General features: G+C 36.6%; 1 protein-coding gene and 1 long non-coding RNA gene across 4 annotated transcripts in view; one reads left to right on the top strand and one right to left on the bottom strand.

The window, feature by feature from the left end:
- The window catches only part of LOC114214842 (uncharacterized), a 123,531-nt gene that overhangs the window by 37,103 nt on the left and 66,185 nt on the right, over positions 1–20,243 (top strand). The gene's annotated exons all lie outside the window — the stretch shown is intronic.
- UBR5 (ubiquitin protein ligase E3 component n-recognin 5) overlaps positions 7,222–20,243 on the bottom strand; it is a 132,367-nt gene continuing 119,345 nt past the window's right edge. For both annotated transcript variants that reach the window (XM_088022771.1, XM_028110653.2), the window contains exons 51-59: positions 19,463–19,593; positions 17,803–17,863; positions 15,431–15,606; positions 15,124–15,208; positions 13,747–13,902; positions 13,161–13,274; positions 12,266–12,410; positions 10,971–11,056; positions 7,222–7,832 (exon numbers count right to left, since the gene is read on the bottom strand). In XM_088022771.1, coding sequence (XP_087878897.1) covers positions 7,620–7,832; positions 10,971–11,056; positions 12,266–12,410; positions 13,161–13,274; positions 13,747–13,902; positions 15,124–15,208; positions 15,431–15,606; positions 17,803–17,863; positions 19,463–19,593 — 1,167 coding nt within the window. In that variant the 3' untranslated portion in view covers positions 7,222–7,619. The remainder of the gene's footprint in view (positions 7,833–10,970; positions 11,057–12,265; positions 12,411–13,160; positions 13,275–13,746; positions 13,903–15,123; positions 15,209–15,430; positions 15,607–17,802; positions 17,864–19,462; positions 19,594–20,243) is intronic.

Below are 20,243 nucleotides of genomic sequence, written 5' to 3'. Positions count from 1 at the left end.
TTTCACTGGGCACCCCATATAACCCTATTGCTACAAAACCAAAAAACAGTTAAGGAAGCCTTATCAAATTTACTGTCCCAGCTTCCCCTCATGGGTTTTACAGATGCTAATAAAAACACTAGGTTAAGGAGCGCCTGGGTGGCTCAGTCGGTTTAGCGTCCAACTCTTGGTTTTGGCTCAGGTCGTGATCTCAGGGTTGTGGGATCAAGCCCTGCATCGGACTCTGTGCTTGCTGCAGAGCCTGCTTGAGATTTTCTCCCTCTCCCTCTGCCTCTCACCCCGCTCACTTGCTCTTTTAAAATAAAATAAATAAAATATTTTTTAAAAAATATTAGATTAATTAACAAGAGAATGGCAAAAAGCCCAAGAGAACATCAAAAGACTCTTCCCAACTAGGTGGAAATTCTTAAATGATTATTAAAAAATAAAGTGAATAAAGCAAGTATCAATAGGGGCAAAACAAAGAGGAGTCAAGGGGAATCTTCAAATGTTTCTTAAAAAATAGAATGAATAAAACAGACATTGATGGGGTTAAAACAAAGCTTTTAATACAGCACTACCCAGGGTTGGGTGGGCCAAAGGGAGCTCCTATTGGTGCCCCCAAATTAAAGGGCCCCAAAGAAGTCTAATCTATTTATCCCTGTTCAGAGAAATTTTAAAAACTGGAAGGTACAGATTACTATGGGGAAACCTGATCAGGAATCGCTTGAGGCAGGGATTAGGGAGGTTAATTAAGTTAAAGACTGACAAAAGGGCCAGGGTTCCTTAGCTTCATACCTCAGTAGAGATCCAGTATCTTTTGTACAAGAGTGAGTAATTTGGTCAGGAGATGAAGAGTTTCTGGGACTCCTCGAACTGTGATACGAAAACCCATTGGTGGAGCCCTGACTCTTGGTTGATAGGATTATGAAAGTTGGAATGTTTAGGCAGGTACAGATCTTTCTTAACTTACAACTTACAGTGGGGTTGTGTCCTGATTAAGCTGTCCTAAGTTGAAAATGTCATAAGTAAAAATGCATTTAATAGGTCTAACCTACCAAATATCATAGCTCAACCTAGCCTGCCCTAAATATGCTTAGAACACTTATATTAGCCTACAGTTGGGCAAAATCATCTATTATTTTATAATACTGTTGATTATCTCATGCAATTTAATGAATACCGTACTGAAAATGAAAAACAGAATGGTTATATGGGTACAGAATGACTGTAAGCGTATTGGTTATTTACCCTTGTGATCACATGGCTGACTGGAAGCCGCGCTCGCTGCCACTACCCACCATCACAAGGGAGTATCATTACCATATACCACTAGCCCAGGAAAAGATCCAAATTCAAAATTCAAAGTACAGTTTCTACTTTAAGCATAGCGTTCTTGCACCATCATAAAGTTGAAAAACTGTAAGTCAAACTGTTGTTAAGTTGGGGACTACTTGTAAAGAAGTTGTGTCTCCCTTACCTGGATGTTTTATGGGAATGGATATTATGTCCAACTGGGGAACACTTCTTCCATCTAGTATTGTAAAAACAAAACCTGTCAATGAAATCCTAATGGAGACTATAGTTAGGAATATAGGAGTTGATGGAATTACAGTAAAAGTTTGTAGAATTTGTATGTTTGAACAGGCTTTAGGAGAAGTGGTTGCATCTCTTTTACTTGATTGTATGTGGAGATGGACAGTGTATCTCAATGAGAATGCTCTCCCTACCTAGTACTATAAAATGGAAGACCTGTAAATCCACCCTTCAAGCAATGCTAAAGTGGGAATCAGTAAGATTGCCTGAGCCCACAGAGTGTGGAATGAAAGCTATAGTGCTGGTAGGGTCAAATTATCTGTGCAATAGCCCTATGTGGAGTGTAGACTGGGGCTTATGGCAAGAGCCCATGAGTGCCTCCTAGAGATGACCACTGGGATTTTGGACAAGAGAATTTCCATTTGAGGAGCATTTACCACCTTGCTATCTGACATTTATTGAAACTGTTCCTATGACTGAAGGACATAACATGATATTAAAATCTGAAATACCCACATGTCTTGGGTGATGTCCAGGAAATTCTCTGATGGGAGATGACAGTGGCCAGAAGGATTCCATAACAAAATGGAAATGGTGTATGCGGGATTAGGCTGTCTGGGGAATGCAAGGAGGAGATACTTACAAGGAAGGAGGCTCTTACCCCATAGGACTGACTCGAACTATGTGAGAAGCTGCTGAATGTTATTGTCACTTGGATAGTGCCCTATAAACACCTTTTGACTGATCAAAAAAGAGCTGCTTGGTCTGTGGATGGCAGTTCCAAGGTGAATGGATGACATTGTTTGGAAGCCACCGCTCTGATTAAAGAAAGTAAAAATAGATCAGTCTGGTTGTGCAGTGATAGAAGAATTGAACAGTGGTAAAAAGTCCATATGTTTGGGTTTTTACTGACTTCCTGGCAGTGGCCAATGACCACTGGCCCATTAAAGAGATGCTCATATGGAGTATAGTCCTGTGGAAATTTGAGGAATGGGGGCACCTGGGTGGCTCAGTTGGTTAAGTGTCTGCCTTCGGCTCAGCTCATGATCTCAGGGTCCTGGGATGGAGTGCCATGTTGAGCTCCCTGGAGCCTGCTTCTCCCTCTCCCTCTGCCTGCAGCTCCCCGTGCTTGTGCTCTCTCTCTCTGTCAAATAAATAAATAAAATCTTAAAAAAAAAAAAACAAAAAACCAAACAAACATTGGTTGTCTAAAATGGGGATATAAAGGGATGAAGGGCTGGCTTTTATGCCTTTATGAGTGTGTGCTGATGCTCAACATTAACACGAGTGGGGGTAAAGAAGTGTCCCTACTAGATAGATTTGTTATTTTTTGTTGAATCTGGGGAAGAGAGGCTGGGGGAAGGTGTGAATATTCTTTCTTCCCCACATCACTTCCATTTTTTTGTCCCCTCCTACTTGATGCATTGGTCATAGATCCAGGCTATTGAAACTGCAAGGGCTGGAAGCAGGGGTGATTCTTAAGCAAGAAACTGTGACTGTTTTTAACCTTTGTCACAGTTTCTAAGGGCCTGATGAGGCAGGATTTACCTTCACCCCATCTGCCAAATTCCAGGTAACCAAATTCAGCTGTATTGCCTGATAGTAAAAATAGTCCATTAACTTTACACCTGTGTAACCTTACTTTATCTGAACAGAAGTGGACTTGAAGGGGAGAGACTTGCTAGACTAGTCCTGGTGCCTGCAATCTAGACAAGCACGGTGGCCAAACCTAATGTCCCTTCCAAAGGTGGAAAAGTTTGGTATAAATGGAGAAAAGGAAAAACAGTAGCTATGGGTAAAAGAATGAATAAATGGGTTATGTAATGAGGGAAATCCAATATTACATTAACACCTAGAAAGAGGCTCAGAGCAAGAGACTGTATTGTCTCATAGCTTGATGACACCAGCTGCCTGAAATGGTGACGGCATATATTTGACACCACTCCTGCTCTTGGAACCTGACAAGATACAATGTAAGCTTGCAGACCATGAATGGCCTCGCCTGGGAGACATTTTTCATATGATAGGATGATAGACTGTAGAGTTATTAATGACTGAATGGGATTCTGGCTAATATGCTGATATCTTCTGACCTTTTTGTTTTGCTATAAAAGTATCCATGTTTGAAGACCCAAGAGTGGACTGTGGTATTGATTTATAGTGAGAAATATGTATTTGGTCTCTGTCCTCCTTTCTGGCAAAGAGCTCCTAAAACCCTTGGAATTTAAATGATGAAAGTGGTAAAGTTGTCTTTTGTTATATTAATGAGGTAACTTCTGGACTACACCTCAAAGTGGAAGCTGGTTGCCAGGGGGAATCCCATGTAATGACAGGGTTTGAACTTTCAGTCCCATACACACCGTGTATGTGTGTGCACACACACGTCGGGAGAGGGGAAAGGTGGTGGGAGGTTGAAGTCAATCATCAAGGCCAATGATTTTTAATCTATGTAATGAAGCTTCCATAAAAACACAAAGGACAGGGTTCAGCGAGCTTCTGGGTTGGTGAACATGTAGAGATGCAGGAAAAATCGTATGCTTAGAGAGGGCATGGAAGCGCCACACCCTTTAATCATGTTTTGTCCTATGCTTATCTTTGATCTGGTTGTTCCAGAGTTAGATTGTTTTATGATAAACTAGTGATCTAGTAAGCAAAATGTTCCTCTGAATTTGGTGATCCACTCTAGCAAATCATTCAAACCCAAGGGCGGGGTTCACAGGAACCTCTGATTTACAGCTTGTCAGTCAGAAGTATCGGTAACAACCTGGGCTTGCAGTTGATATCTGAAGTGAAGGGCAGTCTTTGTGGCACTGAGCCCTTGACCTGTAGAATCAGATGCTATTTCCAGGTAGATAGTGTCAGAATGAGTTAAATTGTGCTAGTATTGGTGCATTGCTTGATGGTATGGAGGAAATCACAAACACACACCCACCCACCCCGCGAACCCTTAATGACTAACTCAACTTGGTTATAATCATACCTTCCACAAAATAGTATAGCCCAACATTTAGGAATGCAAGCTCCAGAATGCCTAGTATCATATCTCACTTCAAGACTTATTAACTGTGTAAACTTGAGCAAGTTGTTTAACCTATGTCTAGTTTCCTGTCTGTGAGGATGGCAACAGCCCCCATCTCATAGGATAAAAGGAGACACTATATTGTAAAGCACTTGACAAAGTGCCTGGCACATAGTAAGTACTGAATAAAAGTAAGAGAAACTTCATGTTGCACAGTCATAGCAATGCAGTGATTTTTAATTTGAAGGGAGGTAACAAGATAATTTGCTTATAAAGTATCTTGAGATGAATAAACAAGTCACATTTTAAATACATCTCTACATTAATCAAATGATGTTTAGAGAAGAATTAATCTCTGTCCATGCCTTACCTGCTTAGGTTAATGTAAACACTGAAAATATTTTCAACCAGCCTATTGAAGACACTTCCAGTAAGTCCTTTATTAGGAGAAAGAACCTAATCAGGACTAGATGATTGACAAATAATTTTCCATAGGCTTTAGATAGGAAAAGTTTGGCTCTAAGGACACAGGGGGATTTACATTCATGAAAAAGAATGTTCTTTGGGCACTGTTTCAGAATCACCTGGGATGCTGTTTTAAGAATAAAGATTTCCGTACTCCACTGAAGACTTACTGAATCAGAATGGGATTGAAAGAATGGGCAAAGATTAGGAAATGTGCACTAACAAGCTCTACCAGGGAATCTTATGCATAGAGTAGCATAAGAACTACTACCTCATGGGAAGATCTGGTTTGAGTTCATACCTAGAAATCACTGGCTACCGTTAAAACAATCATCTTTAGAAGAGAAATATTCAGGGGCAAGTATTAAATAGTGATATCATACTATTAAAAACCTCAAGTCTGTACTGGATAGTCAAGATACAGATGGTTTAGGTAGGGGGAAAGGGTAAAAGTAGCAAAACTTTGAAAACCCCCCAGTAAAGTTCATTCTTGGTCTTCTCTTCCTAAATTTGTTTTCAATTCTATTAGATTTAATCACTAAACAAGACCAAAAGAGAACTTTATTTTACATGACTTTATTTTCCATTTAGAACCATTTTATGCTTTACTTAAAAAAAAAAAAAAAAAAAAAACTCACTCTGCTTTTAATAGTCCTAAAAGCATTTTAACCAAAATCTTGATTTAGGAAGACTTAAGACATTGTGCATTATTTTAAATATTTTCATTCTTTCAGTAACTATTAAAAATAAGTTCACAATTAGGGTTTCAAATGTCCTAATCATATCTAGTTTGTTTTCATTTAATATTTTATCAATCCCATCATGTGCATACAGAAGTTAAGGTGATATATAAATTTTATCTCTTCCAGACACATTGATGATAATTAGCTCTTAATCTAACTACTATTTCATTTATTCAGAAATAGCATTTAGACATAAAAACCAATATCTCACTTTGTAAAATAACCTTTGGTTAATTTACACAAATCTAATACAGCATGTTGTATAACTTTTAAGTAATACAATGAGTTTCACTACTATCATTTTAGTTTTTAATATTTATTGTGTCAGCAGGGCTGAGAATATCACATGGTTCAGTCTTCTGCAGGAAGTTATATAATAAAAGCATAGTGCCTTTGAATATGAAAAACATCCCAAAGGCCAGGAGTCCTCTTAAAGGAATTGAAAGGTAGAGGAGATTTCAGAGAATTTCTCTCATTTTCAATATGTAAAGTGACTAGTTTAAGTCACTTTTTGAAGACTTAGTGAGAAAACAGTGTTCCTTATGCCATTGAATAAAGCTACTAAAACCACAAGAATTTAGAGATACTGGTCCTAGGCTACATAATTAATGGGTCATCAAAAAAGAACCTGTCACTTAGTTACTAAGTATAAGTGAATTAACTTCCTATGCCAAGTAAGGGTCACACTTCACTTCCCTCATTTGTAAAAAGAAAAGGTGGCCTGGCCAGTGCCATTCAGGAGTCTCTGCTAACTGTAAAATGTGGACTGATTTTCTTCTCTTTCTTATAGTCCATGTGTATATAAACTTTCAGTTCTTTAAATCAAAAATTTTTATGCACATAACCATGTTGGTGTATTACCCTTAGTTTAAAAATGTACAACTACATAAATAAAAACTATTGTTTCTTCAATATTACTTGACATTTCTTCTGTAATTTATTTAAAAAAGTAAATGTAACAAGATACTTAAAAAAGGCTAGATACAAAAGTAGTTAAGCTGCTCACGAACATTTAAAATTTTCCAAAATGTATCTTCAATAATCATGATCTTATAAAACATTTTACAGTTATCAGAAAGTGCCCAGGCTGAGTTTACATAACTGAAATACCTTAGTACAAATGTCTAATTAGAACTGAAGTGCAGTAACCTCCTGACTGACTGCTCATTGAAATAGGGATACAAAGAAAAAAAAGTTGATTGTGATAAAGTACTGTGCATTGGCCCCATCATATGTACAAAAAAGTGCCCTTACTCAAATGAACAAATTACATGCAAAATATTAGTGATATCATTTAATATCCTAGAGCTCAATGCAGCTAAAATAAACCGCAATAAAAGTGGTTTTCATAGGTAAAAGTGATTTCATCTCTAAGATCTGAATGTCCAGAACTTTTTACAAGTTCCATATACATGATACACAATTGCAGCCAACCACAAATTAAACACCATAAAAAAAAGTTAAAATGAAAACACAGAACATACTTAATTTTTTATTTTGAAATTCCCTATTCCTTCTATACAAGAACCTTTGCTGAAACACTTTCCACAAAGGCAGCAGTGAATTTTCAGAACATTTTACATTTTTCCCCTCAGCAAAAAGATAAATCACAGTGTAAATTATGTTGTTCTGCTGTCATCTTTGGCTGGGGTTAGACCCAGAAGTTGTCGACTAGCAAACCATTAGTCAAATGTTGCTAGTGCTCCTCAGGCCTTTAAGCTACAAACTCAGCAAGGAATGTTTGTTTGCATTTAATCTCTTGAAGGTACCACCAGGGGGTGTGACAGCATTAACTTCCATAAACTTTTATAGACAAATGGAAAAAAATCTACAAAATTAGCTAGTAATATTACACAGCAATACACACTTTTTATACTCTACACAAAACCAAAATTCTTGGTCTTAATGGCGAGTAGCAACTTCTGTTTGAGAATCTGTTTAGAGGAATAGAGTGGGACGTAAAGTCGAGAAATACAAGTGTTTGCAGTAGGAAGATGTTGGTCATCTGGTGGTCTTATTGTGATTGAGGGCATAGGCTGGAATCCTTCTTCACTCGCTGGTAAAGATGGGCTTGATGTCCAAAAGTAAACCTAAACAGGAATAAAATAATTACAATTTTGGCTTTTAACAGATTAACATTAATTCTGGCAATATATACAGAGAAGCCCATTCTTATGTTAAAACCTACAGAGGGATATTATTTTGAACTGGGACAGGAATAAAATAATTACAGTTTTGGCTTTTAACAGATTAACATTAATTCTGGCAATATATACAGAGAAGCCCATTCTTATGTTAAAACCTACAGAGGGATATTATTTTGAACTGGGGTTTAAATTTATTTCTTGTACTGAAAAGAAAAAAGTGTCAAATATGTAGAAAAGTGACGGTTTCAAGGGCCTCAGTTTCTCTACAAAGTGTTTTTTAGTGGAAATAGGGCACAAGGTCTCCAAAAAAGTTTTTAAAATTCACACAGGCTATCAAAAAAGTTGTTTTGCATTTTATCTAACCAGCAAAATAATTAGTTTCAGTGCTATATTGTGATACAGGAATAATTAAAGTGTTGGGGAGTATCTACGTACAAAAAATCCATGCAATAAGCCATATTAACGCTGAATTTCACTACACATCTATTTTGTGTGACACCGTATAAATAAATGTTAACTTCTGTACTTTGTACAGATCAATGAGGAATGATACACATTACATTCTTACAGTGCCCAGTTCCTATTTCTTAAAGGTAAGGCTTTTTAAATCTAATGCATTCCAAAATGCACAACTAAAAAGACAAATATATCCAATATCCCAGAGTGACTAGAAAACCTAAATGAACTACAGGTGACCCTTGAACAACATGGGTTTGAACTACACTGAGTCCACTTACATGTGGATTTTTTTTTTTTAAAGTCATCTCTACACCCAATATGGGGCTCAAATTCAAAATCCCAAGATCAAGAGTTGCATACTCTACCACATGCAAATTTTTTTATAAATATACCACATACAGTACTATAAATGTATTTTCCTTATGATTTTAACATTTTCTTTAGCTTAAAAATACAGTTATGTAATACATATAACATACAAAATACGTGTAATGGACTGTTATTGGTAGGCTTCTGGTCAATAGCAGACTATTAGTAAAGTTTTGGGGCGAGTCAAAAGTCATACTCAGATTTTCAACTGCATAGTGGGTTGGTTGGTGCCCTTAACCCCCACACCGTTCAAGGGTCAACTGTAATCTGCTTCCCTAAAGAAGGACTTTATGAGAAATCTCCTCTAACTTCTACAGAAGGGGGCAGAAAACTAAAGAAGGACTTTATGAGAAATCTCCTCTAACTTCTACAGAAGGGGGCAGAAAAAGAATCCCTGCTAAGTGTCTCTTCAAAGAACTTTATAAAGATGTCTAGAGATTAAAGCTGGTCCAATCCACTCATTTTCCAAGTGAAGAACAAACTTAAAGTGTTTCTCCAAAGATGGATATGGTTAGCCAGGGTAGATAGCTACCATTGCTGGACATCCCAAAAGTTGGAAGAAGAGAAATATACTACAAGACTTTTCAGAACTTTTACTAGTGAACTGTGACTAAGAGGGGAATAAACTATGTAGTCTTACCCAGTAGCGCAAAATACCCTGTAATTTGCAGGACTAATAATTCAAGGGAGAACAGTTTGCTCTGAATAGTCTGTTATGTTCTTCAGCTCTTCTCAGACACCTCAGGATAAAACCAACAACTGTGAAGCATTCTTCCCAAAAGAGGAGAGTTACCCCTTGACATACTGCTTAAGCCCTACAAATAGAGGAGTGACGCTCACAAATTAAAGCTGTTTATAGGAAATTCTGAGGCCCTTTATAAAGGGAGATCTTCTTTCTTTCATTTTAAAAAAACTGAATAGTTAGCAAATTTATCTTCCAGTAGAAGGCAGAAACTGCAGTGAAATTTAACTGGACTGCGAGAACTGAGGATTTATTGGTTTAAAAACAGAACATTAAAACTAGGGGATAAAAAAATAGTCCATTAAAACCTTAGAATTTACACCAGATCGCCAATCATTTCTGTTTCTGGTATGTCTTACAGAACTGATATGGCCCCTTTCTTAAGGAAACAAGGTACCTGAGTCAAAAAACTGACTATATAGGTGGTAGAACTCTAACAATGAAAACCAAAAAGGACAGATGTGGTATTAGCACTGGCAGAGACTTTAGGATCCACAAGATTGGGAAAGCTGAATTACATGGAACCAAGCAAAATTCCTGGAAATACCTAGGGAACAACCTAAGTAGAAATTCCCAGAGTGGCTAAAACCAAGAATAGAACCAGCTGACAGCTAGGACTACCGAAAAACCTGTCTCACTGTAGCACAGAAAGAAATATTGGAAGGCTCCTGGAACCGTGTAAAAATTAAGGAGTCCTAAATGCATAACCCCCTCCCAAAAATAAGTTACTGACTCAAGTGAAGGTAAAGGGGACACTGCATTTTCCCTCTCAAAATTGGAGGATATTTCTAGAAATTGGATCATTTTTATATATTCCACAAGGAGTCTGGTTTTAGTTACTGAGAACCAAGGCTGGCTCGACAGGAGGAATATGAGTAAAAAGGACCTCTAGGATTTTCCCTCAAATTTCTAAAAGTCTGGTGACAATTCCCTTTCAAGATTAATGGACAGCAGGTTGATTTGGTTATATACTCAAGGCTAGACATGGATTCCACTGAGTTGGTAGGCTTTTCACTATGACTAAAGTTTTTATTATCTAGTTTATGATTCTAGTAAGTAGGTAAGATAAAATCATAGACTTGATACCCACATATCACAAGCTATTCTATTCCTAGTATACAGATAGCATCAAGGTACTATTCAAAAATTTTGCCAAGACTTGCCACTGGTCAAAAGGATTAAGGATATATAAAAGGAGCAGCCAGCATATTTAAGCACTACTATAGGGAGAAAGAAACCTGTCTCAACAATTAACTGGTATTATCTTCTGGGACTAAGGACAGCATATCAATAGCTAAATGCATTTTACTCTTGCTTACAGGCTTTATTAATACTTCCGGTTTTTAGTTCTAGAGTAGAAAAACTAAAACTGCCTTGTATTTCTGACCTTTCTATAATTCCTTAGCCAAAATTAAAATGACCAACCACTGTTTACAAACTTAAAAGGCTATCATACAGTGTTTTAAAATTTCGTATCTTCTTCTAGAAATTCCGTGAAATTTTTAACTTACAAGATCTTGTCGTTCTGTCATGCTCATCTTCTCTACTATTGACCAGAACCAACGCTTGAACTGCAAGAGCTTCTCGGCATTTTCTCCTAAGAATGAAGTATATAAATCCAGTATACTATGTTAGTTATTTTAAAATACTGCTTCTTATAAAAACAGGTTAAAATCGAAATTTTAGGATCAGAGGTCAGGAAATTAGGACCATTTGCATAGTGTAAAACCTATATAGTTCATTAGTCAATCCTGACTTTAGATGACCAAGAAAAATGAACCACCAGCCTCAAAAATGATAATCACATGACTTTAATGCCATCTAAAATTCATGATTCTTCTCATGAACTTAAACCAGTGCTTCACAAATTTTACTGAGTTTACAAATCACTTGGGGGATCTTTTTAAAATGCAGATTCTCATTTACTAGGTCTGAGGGGAGGGAGGAAAGGAACGGAGATTCTGCATTCCTAAAAAACTTCTAGATGATGCTGATGCGGCTTATCTGAGGATCATATTTGGAGGGGCTTTTAGGTATTTATTTTCCCCTCTTACGTTTTTGGTTTGGAAATGAGATAAATTCTTACCTCACAAGTTTTGAAAACTATTATACAATGAATCTATATGTTGCCGAGCACAAAGAAGAGAAACAAGAAAATTTATCCAAATACCTGTTTGCAAAATGTAAAAAAGGGGAAGAAACTGGTACCTTCATGTACACAGTAATTTTGAACTACACATGGAATCATTTCTTGGCGCCTCCAGTGTTTTATTATACAGCCACAGCAAAAATCCTATTCTTAGGCTTATGGGGCTTTGAAAACAGAGTTGCTGCAAATCAAGCCCTGAGGGTATATGTTATTCTAGGAGGACTGTTACTACCTCTTGTTATTCTTTCTAGATTCTCCATGTGTTTGTGTGCTGTTACACCTCTGTAAGTGAGCTTGGGTCCAGTTCTACAAAGCAAACACCATACAGTCAAATTCTTCAATTAGACAGTCTAAGAGAAACAAATTGGGAAAGGCCAATAGAACTGTTACGTGGATTATTTTTTCTTAGTATATAAAAATCCTTTTATGTAGTTGCTCACCACGAAGAATTTTTACTTGTATTTATACTAAACCATATATTCTTTAAAACCTAGAAAAATTAAAGAATTAAGAATAACCTAATGCTAAGTCATCATAGTTCAATCATCTTAAAAATGTAGACAAAAAACTTTTTAAACATCTGAGTAACACAGCATTTCTAAGCCCCGTAAATATATCTATCTAGTTTATTCCATAAACATTCAAAAAATTTCATACCTGATTCATCATTGAAAGAGGTGAAACTGATCAACATCTGCACATTAACTTCACCACAGCCGTTTACCAAAAGCCTAAAATCTTCTGCTGTTAAATCCTCTAATGAATTTTTTGGAAGCACATCCAGTAGACCTTTCCTCATTGCCTACAGAATATTTTAAAAATTACCTTTTTATTAGTCTCAGTACTTTATTTTCCATGTAGCATTATTGTTAAAGCCCAATATCTAATTTTAGCAGACTAAGAATAGTAGTTCTCATTTTAAACCAGAAAGAAAGAAATTAAGTTCTGTATTTTGAATTGAACAGATTCAAAAGGGGGGGGAAGGCATCAGGAATAGGCTACAGGTTCTAAAGTGAAATAGTATTGTTATACAGCAGGATTTAACTGAAAATTTAATTATGTTAACAGACTAGTCATTAAAAATGCTTCAATGTGTCAAACATGCTATCCTGTCACATCCTATGAAAGGTATCATAATGACAAAACCCCACAAATCTGAAATCTAGAAGCTTACTGAGAAATTTCTCCCTTGCTGAGTCCTTTTGCTATAATAAACCATGACTATAATTGCTTTGGAGTCCCTTCTAGTCAGTCACCTAGACGTGGGTGGTGGTAGGACCCCAAAACAGTAGTCATTTCAGTTCCACAAGAATCCTTTCCCAACTTTTACTCACCAAATTGACTTTCTGATGATTACATAGTTTTTCCAAATAGTTTTACTGAAGAGAGAGTGCTTGGACTGGAATCAGGTATAATTTACACTGTATGTAATTTAATTTGGTTTAAAAGTTTTAACCTTTGATAGGCAAGCTGAATATACTCTGAACTAGTTTACCACACATGACACAAAGAGCCTCATCAGATCAAAGAACACTTTCGAGAAAGTACTCACGTGTAATGGCTGCTCTGCAACTACCAACATTCTGTGTTCTGCGTATTTCCGCACATACTCATACACATTTTGGGGAGTCACTGGTATATTTACACCATTAGGAATAAGTTCAACCTGTAAAAAAATTTAGCCTTGCAATTTAAAAGCAATTTTGTCAAAGCAGTAATAAGTCCACAGTTCATAAAACAATTTCCTAAAATTCTAAAATCTAAAGACAATTCTGGGGGCCTCTGGCTGGTACAGTTGGTTACGCGTCCACCTTTTGGTTTCAGCTCAGGTCATGATCTCAGGGTAGTGAGATCGAGCTGTGTGTCGGGCTCTGCGCTAAATACGCAGAGTCTACTTAGAGTTTCTCCCTCTGCCCACCCCTCACTGTCTCTAAAATGAAAAAAAATAAGTACAAAAAACTCTTCTACCTTTCAGTCTGTCTCATTAACTCTCCATCTCTCTCTGTGCCTGTCCAGATATCTACTGTTTTTTCCGTATGTTTGTCTCTCTTGTTCCCCATCTAAATTATTTCTATATAAGACAAGCAAAACAGACTAAATTCTCTTGCCAGAATCAGAAAATTACATATTTGCTTTACCTGTCCTCCACCCTCTTCTTTACACAAGTCAATTGCAAATGCCAAATCCATTGCAGAGAAAACAGCATCAGCATCTGAACTCTGAGAAGCGAGGATAAGTTGCCGTAAACTCTCATACATCACAGGGTCAAAAAAAGCAAAATCATGCCAATTGACCTAAGAAAGTAATCATATGAAACATCTTTACTGAATTTTATCTAATTTGAAGATATAAAGAATAATATTCCACTAAATATAATTGGTTTAAAGAGGTAAAATGTTAATCTTTGGCTCTGATAATTATTTAACTTTCAAAATATAGTAAGTGTAATATATATTTTGAAAAAAATTTAAAGCCAATAAGAGGAGGAGTTTAAGTTACAAAATAATTTATTTGCAAAAACCTAATTATTAAACAGTGATTATGCTGAGCAGCCGGTCCTTAGTATATATCCTATTTAGTCTTGATTATAATCATAAAATATAGATTATTCTAGATGATGAATCTGCTCGAAGAAATTCAGTAACTTAGTGAAGGTCGTATCATTGGATTAAACTTGAGTCTATTTGATTCCATCTTTCCCATAAGCCTTGTTAAAAAGGCAATGCCTCAACATTTCTGAGCTGTTGCTATGCTTTAAATCCAGTTCTTCTTTGCACAAGAACATTTTAGCTGGAATACTTTAGGAATTCAATAGGGTCAGAGTTTACATCATTATATGTGTACATGCATACATATGTACACACACACATTTATACATTGCTGGAAAAGACTAAAATATTTCATTGTGTCAAGTAATTTCGTTATAATACCTTTAGGAACACTGGCAGTTGTGTTTTAAATCAAAAGCTGCATAATTAGTATTATACATTAATTTTAAAGGATGTGGTCCCCCCCCATATAAAAAGAATGGGCAGGCAGTCAGACTATCAAAGTGCATAAAGAAATTAAACTAATTCTATCACCCAGAGAAAAATATCAAGCATGCTATGCTGTATTTTCTCACATTCTTTTGTCCCCTCTCCCTCCTGTACATCTTACATATATTTTTGAAGCCAACAACACTCTTCAATAAAATACTACTTCTACTTCCACTACCACCTGTTTGAACAAATAATAATAGTTAAAATCTATTAAGCACTTACCAGGCACTACAGTGTTACCATTTTGCAAATGGGAAAATATGCCATAGGTGTGAGGGGATTTGTCTGCATCAAGATCCAGGTCTGTCAGACACCCCCAAACCCACCAGTGTCACCCACTCTGCCAGGCTATCTCCTCCATGTATTGAGATTTTTTTTTTCCCATGTCATTAAATGTCTGAAAATGATTTATAACGGCTATAAAAGGAAATTTTTGCAATTGTAAAAGCAGTTAGGTTCATTAAAATCACTTACTTTCCTACCAAGCAACACTTTAATTACATGTCTATTCAATGTAATAGGACATAGTTCATTCTGTAACAGACATAGTCCAAGAATCCTAAAAATAAAAACAGGGAAATATATTTAAATTTGAAAATAATTCTAAAACACATATAACCCCACACATACATACATAATATACACACAGTCTCTTGAGAAATTTTCTACAGCCTCATTTCTAATCCGTATGAAGAACATACACATTTTAAAAACTAATGCTTTAGAAGTCTCAAACTGAATTTTTTTTAAAAATTCAAATATAAGATTAGCGTTATTTTACCTGCCAATGTTTCTGAAACAATTCAACCTTGCTTCTGTGTTTTTGCCAGGCCTTGGAGTATAAAATCCTCTTTTTCCAGGTTGGTAAAACAAAGGGGCATTATCATCACCATCGTCTGTATCATCTAAATCCATATCTACAACACTTCGACTAGAGCCATGACGCTTTCGGTTTTCCTAGTAATAGAATATCAGATTAAGTCCCAAGATTGATTTTATTTTTTTTAAGCTTTTATTTATTTGAGAGAGAGCACGCGTGCATGCCAGGGGAGTAGGGAGGGTCAGGAACAAGCAGACTCTGCACTGAGCGTGGAGCCCGATGCTGGGCTCAATCTCAGGACCCTGAGACCATGACCTGAGCCTAAATCAAGAGTTGGACACTTTCCTGACCAAGCCACCCAGGTGTGCCCCAAGACTGATTTTAAAAACAAAACATATGAACTAGTTGTCTAAAATCACTCAACGTGAAGTCAGGTAGGTAAAGCAACATTTATATTTAAATGTTAAATAAACTCTAACTCATCCTTTTAGAACTGTGATACTACAAAGCTCATGCCAGCGTGCCTGGGTGGTTCAGTTGGTTGAGCAACTATCTTCAGCTAAGGTCTTGATCCCAGGGTCCTGGGATCGAGCCCCATTATTGGGCTCCCTGCTCTGTGGGGATCCCTCTCCCTCTGCTGCTCCCCCTGCTTGTGCTCTCTCCCTCTGTATCAAATAAAAAATAAAATCTGAGAAAAAAAATAAAGCTCATGCCTATTAAATCTTTCTCCATTTAAAATCACTAATGAAACTGGTAGCTTCTTTCACCCTAACTCCTTAAAGATGTTTTTACTAGATACTATCTTCTGGGCTGTACCTTTCTGATGAGAAATCCACTGTCTTTCAAATCACTGTTTCTCTATATGTAAGGCACTATTCTTTGCTGCTTAGTTTTACAGCAATTCAATTATAATATATATAGACATAGTTTTCTTTCCCTTTATCCTATTTAGGGCTCACTGAATCTTTAAATCTAGGTCTTGTACCAAATTTGGAAGGCTCTCAGCTGCTATTTCTTCAAGTATTTTCATGTAGTAGTCTCTCCTTTTCTTCCGGATACTTCAATGACATGGATGTTTGATCTTTCATTATGGTCCCACAGATTCCTGAAATTGTTCTTTTGTTCAAAATCTTCTGTTCTTCAGAGTAGATAATTTCTATCTTCAAACTGACACTTTCCTATCATCTTCATTCTGCTATTGACCTATCTACTGAATTTTTTTTAGATGTACTTTTTTAAGATTTTATTTTATTTGAGAGAGAGGACAAGCAGGGGGGCGGGGAGAGGGAGAAGCAGGCTCCCCGCTGAGCAGGGAACCCAATGTGGGACTTGACCCCAGGACTCTGGCATCATGACCTGAGCCAAAGGCCGATGCTTACCTGAATGAGCCACCTAGGCATCCCTAGACGTTGCACTTTTAATTTTAAAGTTTATATTTCTCTGCTGTGAACCTCTTTCAGTTCACTAGTGCCTAACTTTATCTCATATTCTATCAGATAAAGATACCCCCATCTCATAGAATAGGAGATGAAGTCTTTGATAATTACAACAAGTAGGTCATCTTGAAGTTAGCATCTACTGGTTCTTTTGCCAGGAGAACTGGTGGGTCTTTTCTGGTTCTTTGTATGTTGAGTAATTTTGGAGTATATCCTGGCCTTCTGAATATTAAGTTGTGAAACTCTGGGTCCTGTTAAAATGATAGGGAGAATGTTGATGTTTTGGGGGTTTAGTAGACAACCTGGTTAGATTCAGATTGGAAATATCACCACCTGTGTGCAATGGTTCCGATAACAAATTTTCAAAGCCTTTTATTATATATTTTGGGTCTGCCCTGCATATATGCACCATGGATAGTCTGGGACCTGGGCAATGGTTTAATACTACAGTTTAGTTCTCAAAGCCTTTTCTATCTTCCAACTAAGATGGGAGTAAAAGAGATCAGCTTTACTCTCCACCTGAAACAATGCCATACCAGCTGTTTTATCGATTTGACCTCCCTGTATAATCTGGGTGCTACTGTCTACCTTTCAGAATCCCCAGGCAGTTCCTCCTTTTCACGTTTTTTTTTTCAGTTTTTAGTTGTAATCAGTGCAAGAGATAAGATTATGCTGGGTTTGCTCCACCATGGCTGGCACTGAAGCTCTCGGGGAACTAAAAAAGCCTTCCTCACTGCTCCTCCACATGTCTCATTTTCTCTGCATCTTTGGCACTCACTTCTTCCTTGAGGAACAAGCCCCAAGAAATTCATGACATCTCTAAGTTAAAGCTTAATTCAGGCTGTGCTAAATTGGAGTTCCAAGTGCTTATTAGCATATGTACAAAACATCTCTTACCTGTACCTTTTCTGAGGAGTCTAATAATCCAAGATCCAGGATACTATCAGCTCCATTTTCCCTAAAACAAACCAAAAGCCTTTCACATTCCAGATAATTGAGACTTCTAGAATTTAGTGTAGAGAAACATGCATTTGAATTTATAAAGACTTATAAATACATTTATTAAAGATTTTAAAAAATATCCAGGACTCTGTAAGTCAGTGCAATTATAGGAAACAGAGAAGTCAATATTATATACACAAAAAAAAACATTAGATGCTACATGTGTGATTCAAGATAATGAGCTAAGGGCTACCGATTTAAGACAAAATAATGCAGTCTTCATAGGGGTACCGAAGTTCAAGCTCACAGGGAGCATTGTAAAAGAACAGAGAATGTTCAGAAGGCAAACACAATAGGAATCAAATTCTTTAGTGTGTTTAATTATTTTAGAATACTAATTCACTATTTTTTTTAAATATATTTTTTTAAGATTTTATTTATTCATGAGAGAGGGGGGGGGGGGGGGATGCAGAGGGAGAAACAGGCTCCCGAGGAGCAGGGAGCCCGATGCGGGACTCGATCCCAGGACCCCGGGATCGTGACCTGAGCCGAAGGCAGATGCTTAACCATCTGAGCCACCCAGGTGCCCCACTATTCACTTTATATAGCCAGCTGAAAGGAATCAATATATAATACATTACTTGCATTCAATAGAAAATATTACTAAATTAGCAATCCTTACATATCAAAACCTTTTTATCAAAATGCACATTCCTCATAACCTTTTCTATAATGGACTGAGCTCTTTTGGGGTGCTGATTACCTCGAGAGATAGGAAAAAGGAATGAAGAAACAGTACATAAAAGTCCATAGAAGAAAAATAGTAATAACCAGGAAAGAAAATAAACTTCTAGCAATAGTCTCCTCGCCTCCCCCCCCCCGCCCCCCAGCAATAGTCTTTTGGCTTGCATCATTCAAAGGCTATGAAACAGGCAAGTGGTGTTACATTTCAGTGCTTAGCCTACCCACTTATCCATTTCTGGGAGGATATACGATCTAAGTTCCTCATGCAAAATCAAGACTAGGAAGAAAAGAGAGAAATTTGCATCTAAAAAGCCTCAAACTGGGTATTAGAGTAGCCTCAGGATAGAAGGCACAGGGTAAGTTTGGCTTATCTTCCTGATGTCACTTTTACTTGTCACCTTGGGAAAAGAATAATTTAACTATTAGGTATTTTTTAAGTTTTATATTAAAACAAATATATTACACAACAGAAAGCAAAAACTTGCATGGATTTTTAAGATAAATCAGTGTATCTAAAAGAAGCTTCATGCTTATGGTAAGAACTCAGGAACTATACCGTAATTCCTTGAAATAGCTGGCCTCTGCCATTAGGGGTATTCTGGTAGAGAATTTGAGATGTACTTTTTACAAGTAATGTCTAAGTATCGGGTATATAAAAGATTTTTAGAACTTAAGTCACTGCTAAAATTCTAACTTTCTAATACATGTGAAACTCAACTGTCTCACTCATGGATTTTATAAGCCATCTCTTATAAAACCATTTGATGTTGTGTACTTTATAGTATAAATTTTAAGATATGGTAGCACCTACATCCTAAAAATAAAGTAGTTGATGTTTAAACTGAAATGCCTTCCCAATTATACACATTACCGTCCATGTGCTATAATGAGTTCCATGGCTTCATCCACTCTTGCTCTCAGAGAATCTTCACTTGCTAGAAGCAGCAGCAGCTGAGCTGGGGATAATTCCAACAGCATGCCAGTGATTTTACTTGCAAACGCCTGTAAACAATGAACAAAGTTAGTTGCCCCTACTCTCTGAAACCTCTTGTCTAAATCAACAATCTTTTATCCAAAAAAAAAAATGAAGAAAATATAGACACTTGGATAACAAAAAAATTTCTGAACTAGTAAGGTATTTTATTAAACTGGAAGCTTAATTATAGAGAACTTTGGTAGTCTTGTTAAAGCTAGTTTAAAATTTGTATGGCAAGCCTTTTAAGATTTTTGCTATCCATGAGTAAACATACAAATACTCAGTTTCCATTTTCCCCCTCAGAGAGCCAAAACATTTCTTTCATGTAGGGTAGAAGAAAGGGAGAGAAGAAGTGAAAGAGGGAGAAGAAAGATGCCTATAATTAAGGCTAAGGATTTACTGAAAGAACTATAACTGGTTTTGTTTTATTTTCTCTTGCTATAACACATATATTTAAGTCATATATAAAGGAAAACAAACAACTAGTTTATATGTTTCATATTGTATGAAAGAAACCTTTGACAGAACATTCAATATAAAAATCTTCTGGCAACACTTAACAGATTAAAAAGTCTGCTTCAAAAAGTAACAATTTGTACAAATAAAGGTACAAATTAAATGCACAGATAATTACTTTAGCACACAAGGAACTTACTAGGTAGAATGCCAACTTAGC

Source organism: Eumetopias jubatus, unplaced genomic scaffold (genome assembly GCF_037043125.1).
Source record: "Eumetopias jubatus isolate StellerSeaLion01/CBP00866 unplaced genomic scaffold, mEumJub1_p1.0 scaffold_4, whole genome shotgun sequence".
NCBI lineage: Eukaryota > Metazoa > Chordata > Mammalia > Carnivora > Otariidae > Eumetopias > Eumetopias jubatus.
This window is presented reverse-complemented; position numbering and strand designations above follow the sequence as displayed.